Source organism: Tamandua tetradactyla, chromosome 7 (assembly GCF_023851605.1).
Source record: "Tamandua tetradactyla isolate mTamTet1 chromosome 7, mTamTet1.pri, whole genome shotgun sequence".
NCBI lineage: Eukaryota > Metazoa > Chordata > Mammalia > Pilosa > Myrmecophagidae > Tamandua > Tamandua tetradactyla.
Window position 1 is genome coordinate 34,252,238 of NC_135333.1, and position 24,309 is coordinate 34,276,546.

The 24,309-nt window shown below is 35.8% G+C and overlaps 1 protein-coding gene and 1 long non-coding RNA gene across 5 annotated transcripts in view; one reads left to right on the top strand and one right to left on the bottom strand.

Moving 5' to 3' along the window:
* Positions 1-24,309, top strand: part of EP300 (EP300 lysine acetyltransferase) — a 76,410-nt gene that overhangs the window by 35,836 nt on the left and 16,265 nt on the right. For 2 of the 3 annotated variants that reach the window (XM_077168958.1, XM_077168959.1), the window contains exons 7-19: positions 5,836-5,929; positions 6,472-6,609; positions 9,398-9,515; positions 10,098-10,272; positions 10,982-11,059; positions 11,538-11,647; positions 14,240-14,377; positions 14,932-15,366; positions 16,734-16,913; positions 17,258-17,402; positions 20,618-20,736; positions 21,921-22,160; positions 22,737-22,825. In XM_077168958.1, coding sequence (XP_077025073.1) covers positions 5,836-5,929; positions 6,472-6,609; positions 9,398-9,515; positions 10,098-10,272; positions 10,982-11,059; positions 11,538-11,647; positions 14,240-14,377; positions 14,932-15,366; positions 16,734-16,913; positions 17,258-17,402; positions 20,618-20,736; positions 21,921-22,160; positions 22,737-22,825 — 2,059 coding nt within the window. The remainder of the gene's footprint in view (positions 1-5,835; positions 5,930-6,471; positions 6,610-9,397; positions 9,516-10,097; positions 10,273-10,981; positions 11,060-11,537; positions 11,648-14,239; positions 14,378-14,931; positions 15,367-16,733; positions 16,914-17,257; positions 17,403-20,617; positions 20,737-21,920; positions 22,161-22,736; positions 22,826-24,309) is intronic. The other variant, XM_077168961.1, reaches the window with a different exon arrangement.
* Positions 1-24,309, bottom strand: part of LOC143691035 (uncharacterized) — a 132,520-nt gene that overhangs the window by 5,666 nt on the left and 102,545 nt on the right. Inside the window, exons 4-5 of one of the 2 annotated variants that reach the window (XR_013179313.1) lie at positions 17,246-17,285; positions 12,764-12,882 (exon numbers count right to left, since the gene is read on the bottom strand). This is a non-coding gene — a long non-coding RNA (uncharacterized LOC143691035). The remainder of the gene's footprint in view (positions 1-12,763; positions 12,883-17,245; positions 17,286-24,309) is intronic. The other variant, XR_013179314.1, reaches the window with a different exon arrangement.

Consider the following 24,309-nt stretch of genomic DNA (forward strand, 5'->3'; position numbering starts at 1 on the left):
ACAAACAAAAAAAAATCTACATCGTTTTAATTGATTGCAAACCATTCTTGCCCCCTTCCCCTTAAAGCCTGTGAGTATTGCTTTAATATGGCATCAAATCTACTTTAGTGTCTTTTTATTTATTTATTTATTTATTTATTTATTTATTTTTAAATAAACTCCCTTTTTATCCCTCTCTCTTCTTCCTTCCCCTGGTAACCGCTAATCTGCTCTAGCTCTGCAAATTTGTGATTTTTGGTCATTTCCTAAAATAATATCATGCAATTTTTGTCTTTACTTGTCTTAACTCATTTCACCTAGAATAATGTTTTTGAGGCTGTTGCATGTTGCAACATGTCTCAGAACTTTATTCCTTTTTATAGGTGATAATGCTCCATTGTATTTATATGCCATAATGTTGATCCGTTTATCTGTTGATGGACACTTGAGTTGCTTCCAGTTGTGAACAATGCTCCTCTGAACATCAGTGTGCAGATAATGGTTTTTTGTGGTTTTTTTTGGGGGGGGGGGGGTGCATGGTCTGACAATCGAACCCTGGTCTCCTGCATGAGAGGCAAGCATTCTAAACGACTGAACTACCCATGCACCCCAGATACTGTTTTTAAGATTTTAATGGTTTACCCAATACTTGGTAATTTAATAATTGATTTTCTATTGGTTCTTGAGTTTGTTTTTGCATAATTTAATTTTTACAAAAATAATTTCATCTAGATTTTCAGAGTCTTTTTTTAGTTTAGCAGATTTATTTTCTTTCTACTCTTCCACTGGTATATGTTCTGTTCTTCCCATTTTTACTTGTTGGATTGACCATCCAGGCGTTTTTCTTTTACTTCTTCGTGTTCTTCTTTACTAGCAGAACTGTTTAAAGCACATTCTGAGCCAGGTGATGTAAAAATTGAATGATACTATTTCATAAACAGTGTTTAACAGTTCTGTTCTCTCAGATTGAAAGTTTACAGAGTAAAAATCAATCCTTTGAATACCACCAGTTTTCATTTTTTCTTTTAATAATTTGAATCTAAAATGTCAGGTAGTGAATGGAGCTTCTGATTCTTGAATTGAGGTTTGTAAGTCAGATTTTTCAGTCACTGCTATGACTATTTTAGTAGTAGAGTTAATACTCATTGCCAGGCTATTTCTACTCTAATATGGCTACCATTCTTCATTCCTGCCTTTTTGTCATTGTTGTTCATAATTTGTTTTAATCCCTGAAAGTATCTTCAAAAATAAATTATTTCTTGATATTACCTAGTCAGGAACTTTTTCTTAGATAAATTTCTGTGCCTCTTTTCCATAAATATAGCAGCTTTTCTAAGTTTTCTTGCTATTTCATGACAACCAATGCTAACTTCTTAACTCATTGAGTGACCAGTTTCCTTGAAAAGCTGGACCATGCAGTGCTGTGAAGAAAGATCCAGCCTTTACAGGCTGATTTTCAGGTCTCCTGTATTAAAATACGTGGAAAGGGTTTTGGAACAGAAAAATGGACCTGGCCTCTTCCTTTTTTCAAACCTTTCTCTTTTGTTTTGTGTCTTATATTTTAGATTTAAGATTACTTTTGCTTTTCCTTTCTGTGTTATGCATAATAAATACATCTTGCCTCTTTCCTTGCATTTAGGATCTTGACCCAATACAGATGTCTACCCCCAGCCTGGATTTTCATTTTTATATTGGGTATTTGTCTTTCAAAACTTCTGTGTATTGTTCCTAATTGTGCTCTTTTTGCTCCTTTTAAATAATCAAATGTGTGTACATTTGTATATATCCACAAATTTATATGAACACTAGCTTTGGGGGATTTTTCTTCCCTCCTGAGTATCTTTTATTTTATTATTAGATTTAAGATTAATCAGGTTTTCGTCTCTCTTTCTTCAGTAGTAATTATTGTGAGCCATAACCTCTAGGATTCATTTCTTTTGCTGTTAAAGCCCATCTTTTTTTCCAGTTTTGAAAACTAGTGTGAAAATATATATTATGTTTCTCAGCTTATAACATCCTTATTGTTTGTGTTCATTGGGCACAACCCAAATAGGAAAAGGCTTTCACTTACGAAATATTTTTCCTTTTATACCAAAGCCCTTTTTAAATAATCTTTAGTCTTTATTATGTTCAGTGAAGGGTGTCTCTTTTGTTTTTATTTTATTAATTCTCTAAAGCCCATATAACAAATAAAGGAAGTGAACAACAAAATGGAGTCACCATGACTGGGTCATAGAATTTTTTCAACAGTCTTTAAGGTAGTTTTAAATTACTATAAGAAAGTATTTATTGCATATTGTGAACATGCTACCTCTTTTTCATTTTAGTTAAAAATCTTTAAGCAATTTATTAGTTTTAACCAAAACTTTCTACTTTTAGGTGATGTTTGGACCAGGGCTTTTTAAGTATAAGTGGTTTTTTCAGATAACTTAAATGACGTTTTCTAGGAATATAATAATTTTGTACTCTAGTAGTTAATAATTAGAAGCATGGCCCTGTTGTTGCCACTTGTCCTTAGCCTAGTACCATATAATGAAGAAATGTACCCAGTTGTTAAATAACCAAATTAGGAGTGATGCATTTATTTTCTTAACCTTTTCATGTCTCTTGTAAGTTTGAAATACTAGACCATTCTATTTTCATTTTTTTTTTTCCTACTGGCTGTCTTTTTTAGGATGGTACTTCAAATTCAGTTCAGGTTTGTAAGGCTAATTCCATGAATGAGATGGTGGTTTGTCCCCCTACAGTATAAGGTTTTTATCCCATTTATAACAGAAGTACTTTATTTGTATGCATTTCCATTTACTCAAACTCAAAATATCTTTGATGTTTTTCCAAGATTTATTTCAAGTGGTTATAGAGATTTCAGGTCTTACCATATCATTCATTTTTTATTTTATTTTGATAATATTTATATAAAACATAAAGGTTGCTATTTTAACCATTTTTAAGTGTACAGATCAATTACTGGCATAAATTATGTGTTTTACAACTATTATTACCATCTATTACCAAAACTTTTACATCACCCCAATCAGAGACTCTGTAACCAAGCAGTAATTCCCCATTTCCCTCCTCCTCCTGGCCTCTGTACTCTCTACTCTTCTTTCTGTCTCTTCGTCTCTTTTAGATATTTTATGTAAGTAGAATCATACACTGATTGTCCTGTGTCTGACTTATTTCTCTTACCATAATGTTTTCAAAGTTCATCTATACTGTAGCATCTATGAGAACCTCATTCCTTTCAATGACTGAATAGTCTGTATACCACACTTTATTTACCGATTCACAGTCGTAGATACTTGCCACCTATAAAATCTAAACCCTACGTTGTTCTTGAAGTACCTGCCAAGACCATGGAAAACTAATTATGTATCTGAGAAATTTAGCATTAATTCAATAGTGCCATATGATAAACTATATACAAATTTCTCCCTCTGTCTCCCAAAGTCAATTAAAGTTTTTACATTCATTTTGTTGTTAGATATCTTTTGTCTCTTTTAATCTAAAAGTCATTCCACCTTTATTTATGTTCATTATACATTGACTTCTGATATGTCCAGGTTAGTTGTCTAGTGGATTATTCTGTAATTCGGATTTTTCTGATTGTTTCCTTATAATTAGATTTGGGACAAATATGTCATAGGTAATGGTTGTATGTAAATCAAGTTTTAATAGTTCAGCATAAATATTTCTTAGGAGTCCTGTTTGCCTTTAGCCTTTATAGTTTCCTTGCTGTCTCTTTTTATTGCTAGTCAAATCATTGGTTAACTTAATATCTTTCAGCTTTCTTAGGAAAATTCTGGAACTGTTATCAGAAACTTGTTTCTCTGTTTTATTTTGTACTCTCTTGTAAAGGTTTTATATCACTTATTCAATCACTGTGCTCTCTAGTGTATGTCTCCAGATTGTCATTTCTTTAGAAAAAACATGGTTATATCATACCATCTTTTCTTGAGGTGTGTTGCACTGGGTAGGATGTAGAGACTAAGCAAACATTTATAGCAGTGGTTCTCTGGAATGCAACAATTCCTGTTTGGGATTACAGATCTGTCTTCTGTAATGGTGGAATTTTCTCAGTTATAAGTTTTAGGAATCTGTGATGGACAATGGCAGTTGAACAAATGATCTTATTTCAAAATTAGAACTTTTTGTTTGTCAGTGACCACATTTGACCATATTCTCAATCTTCTCATTCCTATTGAATTCAAGTATTCCAATTAAGGTTTTATTGGTATAGGATCCCTCCTAGGTCTTAGGAAACAAGGACAACTCTCTTGCTATTTTTCAGGTTCTGTTAATTCTTTTTGTGTTCATTTCCTCTTTCTGACTGAGTCTCTGTCAGTGGCAGTAATATCTGACTTCCTACATTCTTGAATTCTAAAGTGAATGCTCACTCTTGTGCTCTTAAAAACTAGCTTGTGTAAAGTTACTCCTCCTTATTCCATAAATATGCTTGCAGTCATATGCTGCATATTAATGGACCTGGAGACTTTGGAATATTTTGCTGGGTTTTCATGTGCCATGCGATGGATAAGCAGCAGTAAGATAAGCAGCTTCATAAAACAGTGTAATAATTTTTTCTTTTACCAATTGTACCATTATTTTTGCCTTCAATCAAACAAATAACTTTTCTAAAAAGGAATATCTACACATGGAGTGTTTACAGTGACAGATGCAGAATTGTGGATGACACGACATTTCAAAAAGACATCTAGCAACTCCATTTCAAGGAGCTTGCCTGTTGCTGTTAGAAGGAAAGTTCTGCCTAAGCATTTAGGAAGCTTAGCTGAAAGAAAGCAACAGTATTTTTCTTCACTAAACAGTGATTACAGATTTAGAAAATTATATGCATTTTAGTGGGAAGTTTTTTGCTTTTAGCTAAAATAATTTGAGGTGTATATTAATAGACTTTTGTATCAAACAAAATGTTTTTTTTTTTAACCACATGGAAAGCCTGGTTAGTGTGAATATTGTTCTCGGTTGTATTTAGTTTTAAAGACATTCATTAAAATTTTTGGAATACATGCACATAGAACTATTCAAGCCATTTAAAAAGAGTGGAGTAGTCAGTAAACATGTTTTCTGCTCAAACTCTCATCTGTCTTCATTGGGTTCCTATGGCTTTAAATAAATTTTCTGCGTAATGAAAACGTGCATGTATATAGTTCAAATTAATACACCATTTTGGTTCTAGCTTTTTGTTCCTTTAGCATCATCACATAAGTGTCTCTACCTGTGTAATTGTAAGACAAATTATCAGAGGTGGAACTCCTCAGAGAATATGTCTACAAATTCTTTTTTATTTGTTAACAGTTGACAAGTAACCCTCCCAAGAGTTTTTCTGTCAGTTTACATAGCTATATGAATTTTGGTTGAAAATGCTTCTTACTCCATACCCTTCTCAAAACAGTTGGTATTCTAAAATTTTTAAAAAGTCTTTGACAATTAAATGCATGGAAAATAGATTGTTTTATTTTTAACTTTAAGTGCATTTAAGTATATATTTTTAAAGTTATTTTTCTGTGAACTTCTGTTCTTTTCCTATTGGATGATTTATGTTTTTCTTACCAATTTCTTAACACACTTCATGTATTAGCATTTATATATGTGTTGATAATTTTTTTTTTCTAATTTGTCATTTGTCTCTTCACAAATTATGGTGTTTTGTATTTATTAACTGAAATGTATAAATGTTGTCCTTTATGGCTTCTGAGTTTTGGGTCTTTGAAAGGATAAAAGTTTCCTGTGATTTTTCTTCTAATAATTTTACAGCTTTTCCTTCTTTTTCTTTTAATTAAATTATTGTTACTATTTAAAATATCCTCTTTTGTTGTGTTTTTTGTTTTAACTTAGGTGCTAGTCCTATGGGGGTAAATGGAGGTGTAGGGGTTCAAACACCCAGTCTTCTTTCTGACACGATGTTGCATTCAGCCATAAATTCTCAAAAGTAAGTTTTGTCTTGGTTTGTGCCGTGTCATGTTTCAAATACTAAATTCCTGATTTGAGTTTTTTATTTAGTTTCCTTGGTTAGAAGAACCCTTGATGACTGAAGACAGTAAGATATCTTTTAGTCTCCATAGGCTTACTTGAAATGTGGCAGTTTTCTGGGTTGTAAATACACTTTCCTAATACAATAGGAAGTTGCAAGTTTGCAGCTGCTTAAAAAATGACTCTATCCCAGTTTTACAAATTCATCCGTTGCCAAAGGGGTTCTCTGTGTCATAGTTACAGTTTGTCTAATTTATAATACACAAAACTTCATCCTTCTCTCCACCCAGAGATATTATCTCTTTCCCTCACATAAGTACACATATTTTCAAAATACCTGGTTACACCCCCTTTTTAGCTAGACTTCTTTATGATACAGTTTCCCCATAGTGTATTGGATCCATCACAATAACCATTGTCATAACTATTTAAATTAGATCTTTCTCCTACCCTTCATTTTGTAACTATTTTAAAACTATTTTATGACTCCTTTTTTTGAAGCCCAATGATGAGTGAAAATGCCAGTGTGGCCTCCCTTGGTCCTATGCCAACAGCAGCTCAACCATCAAGTACTGGAATTCGGAAACCATGGCATGAAGATATTACTCAGGATCTTCGAAATCACCTTGTTCACAAACTGTAAGATTGTGGGCATATCTTACTCATAAAGAGTTATGTGAATATGCTTCTGATCCTGCGGTGCATTTACCCACTAGAGGAGTATTATTAGTGTTTCCATAGCTTAGCTGTTGCTGCTAATTTGTCTGTTCCTATGATTTTAATTATTTTTTCTTAAACCTTTTTTTCCTTTCTATTCATCTTTATTAAGGTATAATTTACACACAATACAAATTCACCAATTTTAAGTGTAGAATTGAATGAATTTTGGCAAATAGATACATGTATAACCACCACCATCACATGCAGAACATTTCCATTATCCCAAAATGTTTCCTCATGCCCCTTTGCAGTCAATCAAAAAGAAACTTTTAGATTTATAGAAAACCGAAGATAATGCAGGGAGTTCCCATATACCCCATACACAGTTTTCCCTGTTAATAACATTTTAAATTAGTATGGTACATTTGTCACAATTAATGAGCCAATATTGATGCATTATTTTTTACTAAAACCTATAGTTTATTCATATATCCTTAGTTTTTATCTGATGTCTTTTTTCTGTTCTAGGATTCCATTTAGGATATCACATTATGTTTAGATATCATAATTATAAGCTCCTCTTGGCTGTGACAGTTTCTCAGCCTTGTTTTTGATGACCTTACTGGTTTTGAAGATATTGAACAGTTATTTTGTGTCGTATCTGTTCAATTAAAATTTGATGTTTTTCTCATGATTAAACTGGGGCTACGGCTTTTGGGAAGGAAGACCATAGATTAGAAATAACTTTTTTGTCATTTCATATCATGAGTACACACTATCAACATAATTTACCATGTTACAGCGTTAATCTTGATGAGGTAGTGTTAGGTTTCCCACCTTGATAATATATATATATTTTTTTAAGAGAAGGTTTGGTTTACAAAAAAATGCAGAAAATACATTTCGTGTATACCTCCCACACAAAGTTTTCCCTGTTAGAACACTTTTCATTATTGTACCTTCATTACAGTTGATGAAAGAATATTATTATAACTACAGTCCATAGTTTACATTAGGGTTCATTGTTATTAACAGTCTTATGACTTATAAAAATTTTTTATTCTAACAACATATATACAACCTAAAATTTCCCCTCTTAACCACTTTCAAACATACAGTTCAGTGATGTTACACACTGTTGTGCTACCATCACCACTGTCCATTACAAAACTTTTCCATTACCCCAAACAAAGTACATATCAATTAAACATTAACTCCCCATTCCTACACCCACTCTGGCCCCTGGTAATCTGTATTTTAGTTTCTGACTCGGTGGATTTGCTTACTCTGATGATCTCCTATCACTGAGATCATCCAGTTTTATCCTTTTGTGTCTGCTGGCTTATTTCACCATGTCTTCAAGGTTCATCCATGTTGTCACATGTATCAGAACTTCATTCCTTTTACAGTATATGAATTATTATTTCTTCCTAGTCCAGGCATATAATTAATAGTTGGTATATTGGTGATATTTTAGTGTCATTGCCTTTATAAAACTCATTTTAAAAAATTAAACTAGGTATCATCTCATTAAGGGTTGGCAATGGCAAAATCCTTTTCTGTTATTCCTGGTCAAGCTTTTATAATGATGACAAGTTGAATCAGTTAGGGTGATCTCTGGTTTCCTCATCCTCCATATGTACAGATAACAGTTTATGAAATACCTTCGGACCAGTTGTTGTGAAGGTGAAGCTATGCCATGCACCAGACAAACTGTCTTTATCTTGTTAGATGGAAGAGTGGAGGTGTATCGAGTTGTAAAGTGTTAATGCACTCAAGATAATGAAGATAGAGTTTGGATCTCACTGTTTACAGAGCTTATGCTTCTTAACAACATGCAGCATTTTTACTTGGAGAGAGCAATCTTTTCACCTACATTTAATTAGAGGGCTCTCCTTTGTTCTGTCCACGTTTGTTAATTGGCTTGGAACCATGTGGCCTAGCTTTTAGCTTCTTAATTTAGCTTAACTAATTATACTTGGATTTCATTTAGAAATACTAAAAAGATACTAGAAATGACATTTCACAAGGTTGAAACTTAGATTTTAGTGAAATATATTAATAAAGAATAACAAAAACATACCATTACTTTGTGACAATTAAATTGGTTAGGAAATTTTATGTAATGGCCAGAGAAGATAGATTATTTGGGTATCAATTATCTGACTTGACTTTAAAAATTTATTAGAAGCTTACCTGTTTTCTACCACTTCAGTTATTCTTCTAACCTTCATTGATATCTTCCCCTTCTAGTTCCCTTAAAGTACTATATAACCGAACACAGAATGTCCAAATGATAAAATAAACAACAATCACATTTATCATGTTACGGAATACTAGTCCAGCATTATGTAGAGAATTATTAGAGAATGTAAAACTTGGACTATAGCAGAATTTTGCATTTCTGCCCCCTCCACTTTTCTTGATCCAAGCTAAGTAAATTTAGGCGAGTAAAGAAATTGAAGGTGTTGCTAGTTGATGCTGACAAATTTTTTGTTCTACATTTAGCATGACAAGTACCGGAGAGTATTTTTAGGCAGCAAAACCCTCTGTTCACTGCAAGGGACAGTATCATTTTGGTCTTACATTGTTTTTTTTTTTTATATTTGAGTGTACCACAGTCCCTGTTATTTTTTCTTTTACTCAGTGTGTTCATTGTATAAAAATGAGAAAATACTAATCAGGAAAAATTTAAAGGATTGTACATTTCTATGATATGGATGGAAAAATGATATGCTATTACAGTGGTAGTTTTTTCTGTTCCCAGTGTTCAAGCCATATTTCCTACTCCGGATCCTGCTGCTTTAAAAGACAGACGGATGGAAAACCTCGTTGCATATGCCCGAAAAGTGGAAGGGGACATGTATGAATCCGCAAATAATCGAGTGAGCATCTGTTTTCTGCTTTTCTCTATATAGTCAGGATCATTGAGCACAGTTAAGATAACAGCAATTTTCTTTAAGTGTGTCTTATCAAGCATCTTAAACTTTTCCTCTTAATACAGTGCACTCATGTGGCACTTTGTTTTCTGGGTTGTCCTGTCAATTTAGAAAATTGTTAAGCTGTTACTAGCTCTGTGCTGTTTTCACCAGAATATGGTGAATCAACTGTTTAGTATATTCTCATGTTAAGTGCATTCCAGTTTCTCTACATTAGTTGAACTTTTCTAAATTTGCTCTTCAAAATGTAGCATACTCCTTCCATATCCTGTGTGCATTTATTAAATCTACTTTGAGAGGTCATATTTTACTGTGTAGATTCAGAATAAAGCCTGCTGGTTACATGATTGTCAACATGAACTCATGTTTGGAATAATCTAAGAAAATAAGTTAGGTTCTTCACACTTTTAGTTATTGCTTACTCTCTCAATGAAGCTAATAAACTGTTCATAGTTCATTTTTCTATTACCTAAGGTAGGTCCCCTTCCCCCCCTCATTTCTCTTATTTTATTTCCCAAATACAAAAAGGCGGAATACTACCACCTCTTAGCTGAGAAGATCTATAAGATCCAGAAAGAACTAGAAGAAAAACGAAGGACTAGATTGCAGAAGCAAAACATGCTGCCAAATGCTGCAGGCTTGGTACCAGTTAACATGAATCCAGGGCCTAACATGGGGCAGCCGCAACCAGGAATGACTTCAAGTAAGTGCTTTTTGTTATATTTATGTTGGGGGGGTGGGAATTTATATCTAAACCAAGTCATTAATTTACATAAGCTTGTATAATTACTGTTTATGAATGATGCTTTGCCTTCACAAGGAAAATAACTCATCCACTAATAAAAATACTAGCTTAACAGTATATTTAAGTTTTCTGGCCATGCTACTTAACATTTCTTGATATTTTGGCATCATTTTTAGATCCCAAATCTCTTCTAGAAAATGGTGGCCCACAGATTTTAACTGTCTTGTGAATTCCTGACTTTCTTTGACATTTCGCTGACTTTCAGTGCAGTAAGACACCAATAGTCATTGGTTGACTAACCAAATTCAGTGGCCCTCACAGGAGCTTTTGTACTTCTTACGCAGAGAATATCATGTGTCATTGTCACTCTTCTTCACACTGTATATCCCAAGAATAAATAGAGGTCTATTCATTTTTTCAGAAGCATAATTTTTAAATTACCTCAAGTGTTCTGGTTATAGCCACTTTCTTGACCTAACGAATTAACTAGTAAATAGCCAATATTATGCACTGCCTTATTAATTCATTGACAAGTTCAGAGATTTATTCTTTGGAGATTCAGACTAAATTCTCCCAGGTATTATTAAAGATACTTTGTGGGTTGTTTTTTTAAAGGTTGTAGCAGCTGACTCAAAAGATGCTTTTCTAATTCTCTTTTTCACTGTAGATGGTCCTCTACCTGACCCAACTATGATCCGGGGCAGTGTGCCAAACCAGATGATGCCCAGGATAACTCCACAATCTGGCAAGTTGTGAAGGAAATCCATGTATTTAACCATGGTCCTTTTAACAGGGTCCCTAGTGTACTAAAACTCAAATTTACCACCCCAGTATGTGTGCTGGGCCAGCAGCAAGTATCATAATCATATGGGTAAGAAACCAGAAGGCATCTTAGAATTGGAGCCCAAGGAGGGAGGGAGGGTGAAAAGCAGGTTGGCTGACTGATCAAGAGACAGATGATTTCTTAAATGATTGAGCATCCATTTACAAACTACTGGCCTATATAGAATTTACTTCAGATTTAAAAATTTGATTAAGAAACCATATGTTACGGTGACCTTCAATGGCAACTGTGAATGAAACATTGATTTACAGTAAGGAAATTGAAAGCAGGTTCCTTTATTTGTCATACTAAAATGACTTAGAATTAGTAAAAAGAACTTGTTCTTTATTTTCTAATTCCATGAAGGTATTAAGATCTGTTAATTTGCACATATTCACAGGTTTGAATCAATTTGCCCAGATGAATATGGCTCAGCCACCGATTGGACCCCGGCAAACTTCTCCCCTTCAGCACCATGGACAGTTGGCTCAGCCTGGCACTCTCAACCCGGTCAGTTTGATTTCTTTAGGTGATCAATCCATTTGGACTCTCCTTGGCTTTTTTAAAAATCCATTTTCTTTGCTTATACACCATAAACAAAAAATCTCACACTTGTTTAAACATCAAATTTTAAGTGATTAATCCTTTACCGCTTTTTTTTTTCTGCATTTGTGTTGTATGTGGCCCTTAATATAGACATAATCAAATGATTGTATATGTGTTCAGGAGATGAAGATAAACAGTTATTTAAAGGAAGTGGCGTGGAGAAAACTAAATCGTATACCACAATTAGGCAGTAAATATTAAAATCCTTAATTTTTTGCTTACCTTTTTATCCTAGACTTCTGTTTTTAAAAATTTGTCCTACAGAAATTATCATTAAAATACTACAAGGGTAAATTCAGTAGTATTTTCACCTGCTATGTGGAAGACTCAGGTTCAGTTCTTGACCCATGCACACCCCACATCCCACACCCCCCCAAAAATACTACGAGGATATAGTTTGAGAAAATATTCATGCTAAGGATGTTGTGCTACGTGTAATCTATTATCAATAAATGGCCATATCCCGAGCGTACATTATAGGATTCATCATGATTAAATTATGGCAGATCTGGAAATTGAGATGATTTATAAGCAGTAATTTAATGGAATGAAAGCTGTTCACAGCTTTAATTGGAAAAATCTGCTATCTAAAAAAACGTATACTATAGGATCCAGTATAACACATACCTGTTAATTTATAGAAACTAAATAGTAAAAGAAAGATTTATATCCAAACTACTAGTACGTTCATAGTTTAAAAAGTCGATAACACTAACACAAAGAGTGAACCCTAATATAAACTATGGCTATAGTTAATAGTATAATTTTTATAATATTGTTGGATCTATCAGAAAGTATCCTTCCCTGCCTCTGGGTCTCACTGTTAACAGCCTGCAGATTTTCATGCCAGTCACCTCTCTTCCCAAGCCCAGAACCTTGGTTCCCCAAAGAGGGAACCATTCATCTTTTGCAAGGGCAGTGGTGTCAGTTGACCTGGTTTTGGAGGATTCTGAGCATTTTCCTAATGCTTATGCAAACTCTTAGCCAGTCAGTCATATTTTCCATGTTCTCAACCCTCACCTTGTCCTTTAGAGCAAGCTGTTATGTCCAATATTTGAGGCTTTTTTGCGGTTCCACCAGCATTACTTCTTGCTGCTAATCTGCTGTGTTCAAAGAAGAGTCCTAGTCTTCATGTTAATCTATAAGACAAATGCCTTTCTTAGCTTATGAGGTTTTTGGCCTTTGGTACTTCATTAAAAGGGCTGTTGTGCACAGATTGATGGTTCAGAGGTAGAATACTCACCTGGTATGTGGGAGACCAGGATTCAATTCCCAGCCCATGTACCCCACTCCCCACTCTCCTCCTCCTCCCTCAAAAAAAAAAAAAAGGCCTGGATTTGTGTAGGGCGATTTTTAGAAATAAAATGTAGCAAGCCTAGTGTAGACTATAAACTCTACCATGCTTGGCCACATATTAGATTTTACTTGTTTGTACCTATTTTGGAGTCTTGCAGTTGGTGCTGTACCAAGACCAACATTAGCAAAGATTCTCTCCTCACATAACACAATATGCCCAGAAACAATTACCTGTGTTCCTCGTCCAGATTCATTTGTATATTGCCAAGAATTTGCAGTTGTCTCTCTTGTTACTTCTTTTTTTTTTCTTCATTGGGTTTTTTTATTGAGATATAATCATGTAAAGTGTATAATCAGTTAACAGTACCATCATAAAGCTGTGCATTCATCATTACAGTTGATTATTTTAACATTTCATTACTCCAAAAACAATAAGTATAGAAATAAAAGTAAAAAAGAACATCCAAAACATCCCATAACCCCCGTACCTCCCTGTTGTTTATTTAAATTTTTGTCTCTTTTTTCTTTTCCTTATCTACCCATACACTGGATGAAGGGAGTGTCAGTCAAAAGGTTTTCACACTCACAGTTACATCTTATAAACTCTATAGTTATTCAGTAATCTTCAAGTATCATGGCTATTGGATTACAGTTCAGCAGTTTCAGGTAGTTCCCTCTACCTACTCCAGTACACTTAAAACTGAAAAGAGCTGTTTACAAACTGCAAAAGAATTACCTCCAGAAAGACTCTTCGACTCTGTTTGACATCTCTCAGCCATTGAAACTTTATCTTGTTTCATTTATCTTCCACATTTTGGTCAAGAAGACTTTCTCAATCCCATAATGCCAGGTCCCAGCTCATCCCCAGGAGTCATGTCCCATGTTACCAAGGAGATTTATACCTCTGAGAAAAGTAGAGGAGAGGGAGGGAGTCCACCTGCTGAGTTGGCTTAGCGTCTTGTTATTTAGGCTTAGGTAAACTGTGAGGCTGTTCCCCCTTATCTTGGCCAGAGAATCTCTTCCACCATTTTCTTTTCCTTCTTTCTTTCTGCAACGTCTTTCCTCCCTTCTTCGCCTATTGTCTCTTCCTTTATCCTTCTCTGCTTACTGAGTGACAACAGGCCAAGGTAGAACAGTTGGTGATTCTAACTATAGAGTAACAGTATAATGAAGTAGCTTTGCTCTTTTGCTTTTTTGCAGCCAATGGGCTACGGGCCTCGCATGCAACAGCCTTCCAGTCAGAGCCAGTTCCTTCCCCAGACTCAATTCTCAGCACAGGGAATGAATGTATCGAATATGCCTTTGGCTCAGTCCGGCGGTCAGGCATCCGTGTCTCAAGTATGTCTCACAAGTGGATTTTTGACTTGTTTTTGTTACTTTTTAAAGTTCTCTTGATCAAGTTTTTACAGGGAAGGGTAGCAACAAATATCTGGTGAAAACATATGATTCTTTTTTATTTTAATAAAATATTTAGAGACATACTCTGTGGCATAGCAGTGGTGTTGTTAACAGACTAGGAAATTTGCTGAATTACTGGCTTTAACTTTTTTTTTAATGATGGACACCTTTTTGAAAATGAATTCTTAGTGAGAATGCAGTGTAAAAGGAAAAATGGCTGAATAGAGCATAGGAAAGTCCTAGCCCCATTCCCATACCCTTCAGTAGCTGAGGCCACTCTACTGAATTGCTTTAGGTCTATTTAATTAAGTACTATATTTTATTGTCCAAAGAAAATGATCTCTGTAACAGGATTTTTGACACATTTTGAAGAAGAGGCATTGCTGGTTTCTGTTGTATCACTTTATGTCCTAAATGCCCATAACCTACCTATGTGAAAATTTCTTTGGTTCTTTTGTGAATTGACTTCTTGCTTTGTTTTTCATTTTTAACAGGCACAAATGTCCGGTTCTTCCTGCCCAGTGAACTCTCCTATAATGCCTCCCGGGTCTCAGGGGAGCCACATTCACTGTCCCCCTCTTCCTCAGCCAACTCTGCATCAGAATTCACCCTCTCCTGTGCCTAGTCGAACCCCCACTCCTCACCACACCCCTCCAAGCATAGGGGCTCAGCAGCCACCAGCAACAATTCCAGCCCCTGTTCCTACACCTCCAGCTATGCCATCAGGCCCACAGTCCCAGGCTCTACATCCTGCTCCAAGGCAGACGCCTACACCACCACCAACTCAAGTTCCTCCCCAAGTGCAGCCTTCACTTCCTGCTGCTCCTTCTGCTGACCAGCCCCAGCAACAGCCACTCTCACAGCAAAGTACAGCAGCCTCTGTTCCCACCCCGACAGCACCACTGCTGCCTCCTCAGCCTGCAACTCCAGTAAGCAGAGATTTGGGTTGAGATGGAGTTGTTTAAACTGTACTATAATATATTACATTACTTTTGTGCTATTTCTATTTTTGCTGTTGTTTCATCTCTTAATGCTTTACCAGTTAGGCTTGAATCTCCTTTTAGCTAGTGATTTTTTTTCCTTCCTATGTAGTACCTAACTTAAAAGGAGCTCAAGGAAACTTGTTTAGGTCTGGCTTTGACGATATGCTTCATGCTGTGTATGTTCTGAGTCCTGAAGGCATGTACTGGGAGAGAATCCCACTGCTGCTTAATGAGTTTATCAGTTAGTGCACCATGTGAAGTTTACATGTATTAAAGACTCTTTTTCAAAACAGTCTGAGCTTGAGTAGTACTTCAAGATACAGTGCAAGAAAAAAAGTGAAGCCCTGTGGCCTAGTGTTAACCAGTGTTAAAATACTCTTAACTATGGGCTTGGAAGAACTTGTTGCTAGCTTCCCTGTGTGATGAGGCTGTCACATATATAATACAAATACAAATTCTCATCTGATATTTGAATCCATACTAGTAGAACTTTGCATCGTGGCTTAGAACTATATACTTAATTATACGTATTGTTTAATTATTTATTTATTTAAATGATTTATTATTTAATTCTAACATTTTAGTTCTGTTATGTTGGGAAGTTCTGTGAGTCATAGCCACCTCCTAAAATGCTGTTCTCATCACCTGTCTCATCCTGGCCTCTGACAGTCAAGGAGAAGGACAGGTGTAGAAAGGACTCTATTCATCTTCTTTATTTTATTCTGCGTAGGGTTGTTTTCCTGAAATTACTAACCTTTCATTATGAGATTTCATATTGGAAGGCTTAGGAAAAAGATAAAGATTGCCAGTTAGTACTGCATCTTCAGTACATGCTGAGGAATAGGCCATTAGAACATGATTCAAAACAACCACTCAACATGAGAGTCCATTATATTATGCTTTCTAGTTTTGGGGACACTTGAAATTTCCTCATGAAAAGTTTTTAAAACAGAAAAAATATATAGTCATTCTTATTTTCTTTCCTTCCATTTCTGTATAAATTTGAGCTCCTATGAGACAGTCATCTTTGAATTGTCTACCCTCACACTGCCACAGAATAGAATAATAACTACCAAAGAAACATTCATTGGCTGTCTTACATACAACCAGATGACCAGTATTTGGAAGTCCTCAATCTCCTGTTCTTAAGCATAATTTACTTTATTAAAGGGGTGAAATAGGCTGAATAAAAAAGCACTATTAATGGAAATAATGATACTAGCCTAGAAATAGGTAGTCATTCTGTTCTTTAGCTTAAAATCTGGTTGTATAATTGGTGAATTTTTTGTATTTCCCCCCCCTTTTCTGCCCAGCTTTCCCAACCAGCTGTAAGCATTGAAGGGCAGGTATCAAACCCTCCATCGACTAGTAGCACAGAAGTGAATTCTCAAACCATTCCTGAGAAGCAACCTTCACAGGAAGTGAAAATGGAGGCTAAAATGGAAGTGGATCAACCAGAACCAGCAGATACTCAGCCAGATGATATTCCAGAGGTGAGAGTAGGGCAGTTACTGCTTTGGTTTGGTTAGGATCTTGATCTAGAAACCCAATTTAAAAAAAAATCAGGGTGGGCCATTGCAGCTCAGCAGGCAGAGTTCTCACATGCAGTGCCAGAGACCCAGGTTTGATTCCTGGTGCCTGCCCATGCAAAAAGAAAAAAAAAATTGATGTTACAGGAAAGTATTCTGATGCTTAGGTCTCGTTTAAATGATTTCCATGTAAGAAAGGTTTTCTGATATGTTCTCAGGAGAGTAAATAACATAATAACGATGACCTTATTACTTTCCAGGTGAATATCTTTGGAATGCTTTTTTAAAAGTCTTACCTTGCTTTTTAGAGTAAAGCAGAAGACTGTATTGTGGAACCTATAGAGACAGAAGAGAGATGCACTGAATTAAAAACTGAAACAAAAGAGGAAGAAGACCAGCCAAGTATTTCAGCCACCCAGTCATCTCCAGCTCCAGGACAGTCCAAGAAAAAGAGTAAGTCTCAGGAAGAAACCAAAGTCTAGTAGAATTGGATCAGGCTGCTTGGTTATTGGAAATTGACTAACATTATTACATTTTAACTAAGCTTGGAGCCCTATGCTTGGTGTCCTCATTATTAATGCTGGAAAATAATTTTTCTTTGCTTTAGATATATTGACTTGCTGCAACCACTGGGTCAGTCTACTCATCATTTCTTCAGGGTTGGGTGGGTATAGGTTGTTATCAGACTCTAAAAAATGATCTCTTTTTTCATAAGAGAAAAAATTGTTAAATAATAGCCTCGACTAGAACACTGGAAAAAATAGTAACAACAGTCATATTTATTCTTCACTTAGTATGTGCCAGCACTGTGCCATGTACCTGCATTGTATCTTTTTTTTTTTTTCTCCATGAGATTATTCTTTATGAAGTTATTTCCTGCTTTCCAAGTGGGAAAATTGAAGCATAGAAAAGTTAAGTACTTGCCCTAGGTTACTTAGCTGGTGAGTACCTGGGCTGGGATATGAACCCAGGCAGGCTGATTCAGAGACTCTGCTTTGTACAATTCTGCTGGAAATTAATGGGTCAAGCTGAGCAAACAGCACAGATTGGCATAAAGTGGTAAACTTTAAGCCATTTCCATGAAAATTAATTTAGTAACTAGCTTAAGAGTAGAGCTTCGTGTGGCTGTAGCACAGGCAAGATAACTCCAGTGAGTGTGCTATCTCTTGGAGGTGATGTATATACAAGTATTACATTAATACCAAAATGTTTAATTTAAAAATTATTTTCATTTGAAAGTAAGTAAGTTTTGTATTTATTGAGGCATTATTTTAATGTAGACAGCAGCAAACCCTTGTCCTACTATTAGGAATCTCTCTTTGAAACAGAGAAACTTCTCTCATCTGTTTCGTGTTTTTTTTTTTTTTTTCATGACATCCCCCACCCCGCTAACTTGAGGTTTGTTTTTTTTTTAATTTATTTATTAATTAAATAAACAAAACAACATACATAATCAGTAATTCACAATATCAACACTCAGTTGCGTATTCATCATTTCTTAGAACATTTGCATTACTTCACAAAAAGAAATAAAAAAGACAATAGAAAAAGAAATAAAACGAACACAGGAAAGAAAAAAAAAAAAGATTATACCTCCCATACCCCTTACCCCTTGCTTTCATTGATCACTAGCATTTCAAACTAAATTTATTTTAGCATTTGTTCCCCCTATTATTTATTTTTATTCCATATGTTCTACTACTTTGTTGACAAGGTAGATAAAAGGAGCATCAGACACAAGGTTTTCACAATCACACAGTCACATTGTGATAGCTGTATCATTATTCAATCATCCTCAAGAAACATGGCTACTGGAACACAGCTCTACATTTTCAGGCAGTTCCCTTCAGCCTCTCCATTACATCTTGAATAACAAGATGATATCTACTTGATGCATAAGAATAACCTCCAGGATAACCTCTCAACTCTGTTTGGAATCTCCCAGCCATCGACACCCTGTCTCATTTCCCTCCTCCCCCTTTTGGTCGAGAAGGTCCTCTCAATCCCTTGATGCTAAGCCTCAGCTCACTCTAGGGTCTTTCTCAATCCCCTGATGCCGAGTCTCCGTTCATTCTAACATCTCTGTCCCACGTTGCCAGGAAGGTCCACACCCCTGGGAGCCATGTCTCCCACGTAGAGAGGGATAGGGTATTGAGACTGCTCGTTGTGTTGGCTGGAGAGAGGCCACACCTGAGCAACAAAAGAGGCTCTCCTGGGGGTGACTTTTAGGCCTAAATTTTAAGTAGGCTCGACCTATCCTTTGTGGGGTTAAGCTTTGGATGAACAAACCACAAGACTGGGGGCTCAGCCTATAGCTTTGGTTGTCCACACTGCTTGTGAGAATATCAAGAATTCAACTTGGGGAAGTTGAATTTCTCCCCATTCTCACCACTCCCTGAAGGGGGCTTTGCAGATAATTTTCCACTCACTGATGAAATCACTCTCTGGGAGTCACCGGGGCATCACTCTGGACAAACCAGCAAAGTCTCATGTCCAACCTGAGATTCCAAGTACTTATGGCGTTCAATCCAACTATCTACATAAGTTACGCTAGGAAATGCACCAGTCAAAATACAAATCTTTTAACAAACATTTTTTGCTTTAGTCTCACACAGAAGGTGACATTTTAAAATATTAATTACCATCTATTTTCAGTACCCTACAATAATGACATTCCTCTGTTCCTCCTTATGCAAAAACATTTTTTAAATTGTACCTTGTACATTTCACTATTATTACACACTCTAGACATTCCTAGATTATACCATCTCAATCTTTAATATCTATCTTTCTTTCTGATTTCATTTATGTCCTCAGCCCTCCTCCCTTTATCATTCTCACATGCAGCTTCATTCAGTGTTTCAACATAATTACATTACAGTTAGGTAGTATTGTGCTGTCCATTTCTGAGTTTTTGTATCCACTCCTGTTGCACAGTCTGTATCCCTTCAGCTCCAATTACCCAACATCTTACCCTATTTCTATCTCCTGATGGTCTCTGTTACTAACTTGAGGTTTTTTAAAAAAAAGTCTTAAGGCTACCAAATATGTCCTTCTGAAGGTAAAAGTAATTTCCAAGTAGAAGAAATAATAAGGCCCTTACCTTAATTGAAATTAAACCTAACATTTATCATTAAAATAGTGTCTCTTCTTCATGAATTCTAAAATATCAATCATTTTTCTCAAGGGATTATTTCCTTCAGTGGTTCTGACTCCTTTAGTTATGAGACAAGACCAGCTCTGATTTCTGACTTAAATACTGATGTCATGAATGAGAACTTCCTAATCCTGTTTGATAGCACCTCTCCCCCTTTACCAGTGTTTTTTATTATGTTATCTTGAGAAGTTTCTTTAAGTATTGGAAGCTTTTGGATTTTGATGTTATTTGGCAAAGTTTTAACTAAATTTCTGATTGAAAAATTAGCTGAGTCATGAAGAGGTTTCATTTAAGGTGACTGGACTTGGAGTATTGTTGGTACTGCCTGAAGCAGACAGCACTATTTCCCTTCCAGGAGTTAGAAATGGGAATTGAGCCTTTAATGATATTTCCATGGGGGTAATGTAGCCAATTTGGTGTTTTGTGATTCTTGAGATACAAGAGTTTCAACCTGAACATTTTTTTTCTTTTCCTTATTTGAAACTAACTTCAAATGTACTCTTCTTAAAAGTTTTCAAACCAGAAGAATTACGACAGGCACTGATGCCAACGTTGGAGGCACTTTACCGTCAGGATCCAGAATCCCTTCCCTTTCGTCAGCCTGTGGACCCTCAGCTTCTAGGAATCCCTGTAAGCGTGTGTTGGACTTCTGCTTTTTCACATACCCTATTAAGATAAAGTTCGCGTGCCATACAATTTAAAGTATATAATTAATTGTTTCTTAGTGTATTCACAGTTGTGTAACCATAGCTATATCAATTTTAGATCACCTTCATCTAAAAAGAAATCTTGTACCTATTAACAGTCACTCCCCATTTCCTACCCAGCCCTCCTCCCTCCCCTAGCCCTAGGTAACCACCAGTCTCTACTCTCTGTCTTGCTTATTTTGGACATTTCATATAGATGGAATCATATAGTAAGGGGTTCTTTGTGACTAGCTTCTTTCAGTTAGCATGTTTTTGAGGTTCATCCATGTTGTATCATGAATTAATACTTCAGTAGTTTTTATGGTCAAATAAATGTTCCATTGTAGGGATATACCACATTTTTTTATCCATTCCTTAGCTGTTGGGCTTTTGGGTTGTTTCTGTTTTGGGGCTGTTATGTATTGTATGCGGTGAACATTTGTGTGCAAGGTTTTATGTGGACTTGTATTTTCAATTTTCTTGAGTGAGTTTACTCAGATTAGAAGTGCTGGATCATATTACTCCTCATTTATTTTTATCATTTGAGTAGCAGTACATCATGATAGGATAGAGGAATGCTTTAAAAGTTATCTTTGCACACCAGGCTCCTTTCATGTTTAATTTAAACATGACTTTTTAGAAGTTGGTATTGGATAAGGCAGCAAAAACTCTTCAGAGAAGAACATTTCCAGGAGCAAAAATCATTTAGTAGCTTTTCCCCCTATATTACTTCTATGTAAGTCTTTGAAGTTCACTGTACTTAGTTTTATCATCAGTATGTTCCTTCTGTTACTAAAACTTTGAGGATCTGTATTTTGGTTTTTAAGCTAATGTCACATGTAACGTGGTGGAATATATGAAGTTGCTGCACTGACTACTAGCCTACTGTTTGGAAAATGTCTGGTAGCTCCAGTGGCCACTTCTTACACTTTCTGCCCACTGAGCAACTTCACTATCTTTGTAGACTAATGATTTAAAGAAGTGATGGGCATCAATCAACTCTTTGGGGGTGGAGATAGGTCATAGCCTCTACATTATTCGGAAAATTAGTGGTAAGAGGAAGATAAGACCTTTGCCGTAAATATTCTAAGACTCTTTGATAATGTTTGGTGTTATTTGTACTTCTAGGACTACTTTGATATTGTCAAAAGCCCCATGGATCTGTCGACCATCAAGAGAAAGTTAGATACTGGACAGTATCAGGAGCCCTGGCAATATGTGGATGATATTTGGCTTATGTTCAACAATGCATGGTTATATAATCGGAAGACGTCACGAGTGTACAAATACTGTTCCAAGCTGTCTGAGGTCTTTGAACAAGAAATTGACCCAGTCATGCAAAGCCTTGGGTATTGTTGTGGCAGAAAGGTAAGAAATGGCTGTCAGACCTGCCTTTATAACTTTTTTTAGGGTACCTAGGTAATAGTGACTGGGGTAAGAGAGTGTTCTGTTTCTAGCTGTCTAGCTGTGAAAGGGTCTTTAATGCATTGTTTATGCTTTCTTGCATGTGACCCAGTAATATCTGTTTATATGCATGAGCTTTCTGTAAAGTCAGTTATTTGCACAGATCTGAATTGAATTGACTACCAGTGTAATAAACTGAATCCTCAGATTGTAAGTTCATCTGGAGTAGGGGCCTTTATCATAGTAACCTGTGCACATTGCCTGACATGGAAGGGTTTTTCCAGGCGTGTCAGTTCACATTATTAAGCTCCACTTGTCCTATTGGATTCTGTGGTAAGTGTGGAAGGTTGTGACTGCTAAGCCCACTTCATGGTGGTAGTAAACTTGGATGGTTTCAGTTCTGTGAATTCTCTGTGAAACTGAAATAGTCCAGTATAAGTAACATGAACATCACTTACTGCTATTTCTTATTTGTCAGTGTGACTATTCTAACTTACCCTTCAGGCCTCTGTGCTATTTAACAAATGGTTTCTTTTGCAGTTGGAGTTCTCTCCACAGACACTTTGTTGCTATGGCAAACAATTATGCACAATCCCCCGTGATGCCACTTACTACAGTTACCAGAACAGGTAAGCTAGACCATGTGTGGCCTGTGGTCCATGTGTCCCTATCTCTAGGGAGAACTTACGAGTGGACCAGCACACATAGAGCCATGGTTCATGTGCAACTTGCTTGAAAACAGCTGTATAACACAAGTTCTGTTCTTTGCTTTCTGCCTTTGTTTGCAGAATTACAAAATATTCTAGCAGAAAATAGCCTTGTTTCAGATGTCTGAGGTTTTTTTTATAAAGAAGGAACTCTGGAAACCCAAGGCCTTGGAAAGTTAAGTGACTCTGATTGATAGCAGAGATGGGATTATATCCCAGGTACGATTTCTCTTTCCATCAACACTATAGCTCAGCCAGCCTCAGGCAAAACTGAGATTGTCAAATTGATTATAATTAGTCTTTTTGCTTGTCCATGAAATTGCTGGCGACTATCTCTTTTCTGAAAAAACTACCTAGACATCTTTTAACTAAAACTAGTAAGCCAGTTTATATATTTTTGGAAATGTTTCCTCTGTGTATGGCCATTTGTTAAGTGGCTCTTCTGGAGGTGTATGAAAACAAGGGATTCCAGAGTGTTTACTATTCCTCTGGTAGGCAAGTAAAAAGAAGAAATTCCAAAATTAGTTCTGCTGCACCAGAATGTTCCCTACAAAAACTGACTTATGACAGTGGATGGTAGAGTTCTAATAAACTAGGCATTTATGCCTAATTTTCTTCTGCCAATCAGTACATTCACTGTTCTGCATTAACCAGGATTTGTCTCCTGTTTTCAGCAGTCAGCCCATGACATAGCTTGCATTGGAGTGTGTATTTGGGGCTCTGATATACTAGTAGCAAGGCCGGTTGCTTAATACCCATTATTTCTTCTGTGATGCCAAGCCTAAGGTGATGTTTTTGCTGAACTTGTGTGCTACAGGTGCTTTTCTAGCTTTGAAAAAGTCACTTAAACTTTTTGTTTTATTTAAACAAATTTACGTGCACTCCTAATGTTTTGTAGTATATTGTAGTTTACTTAATGAATGAAACCTAGAATAAAATAGGACTCAAGTTGTTAGAAACATCTTATTCTCAGAAAGCAAGTAAACTGCCATGGGACTTTCCTTGATGTTAACAATCTTGAAATTTATACCAGTTTTGGATTTTAACATAAGACTACAGCATGTGTTCATCTTTGTATGAGGTACGTGTGACCATGTACCTGCACACACCACTGCTGTTCTTTTGCCTTTTAAACTGTGTCAGTTGGTGACTTCAATTAGTATTAACTGCTGCTGTAGGTTTTTCAGTGAAAAGTATTTTTTAACTTATGTGGCTTCCTTTGGATCAAAAGGAAGTTTTTGTGTTTTTCAATCTCCATTGTTTTTAAATGATTGTTTTATACTACTGTATCCATGGTGGAGTTGTGTTTTTTTTTTTGTTTTTTTTTGTTTTTTTTTTTTGAGTGGGGAGAAGTTTGGATTGCTATGGTTACAAAATGGTCATAATAGCAATTCTTCCTTCCCTAG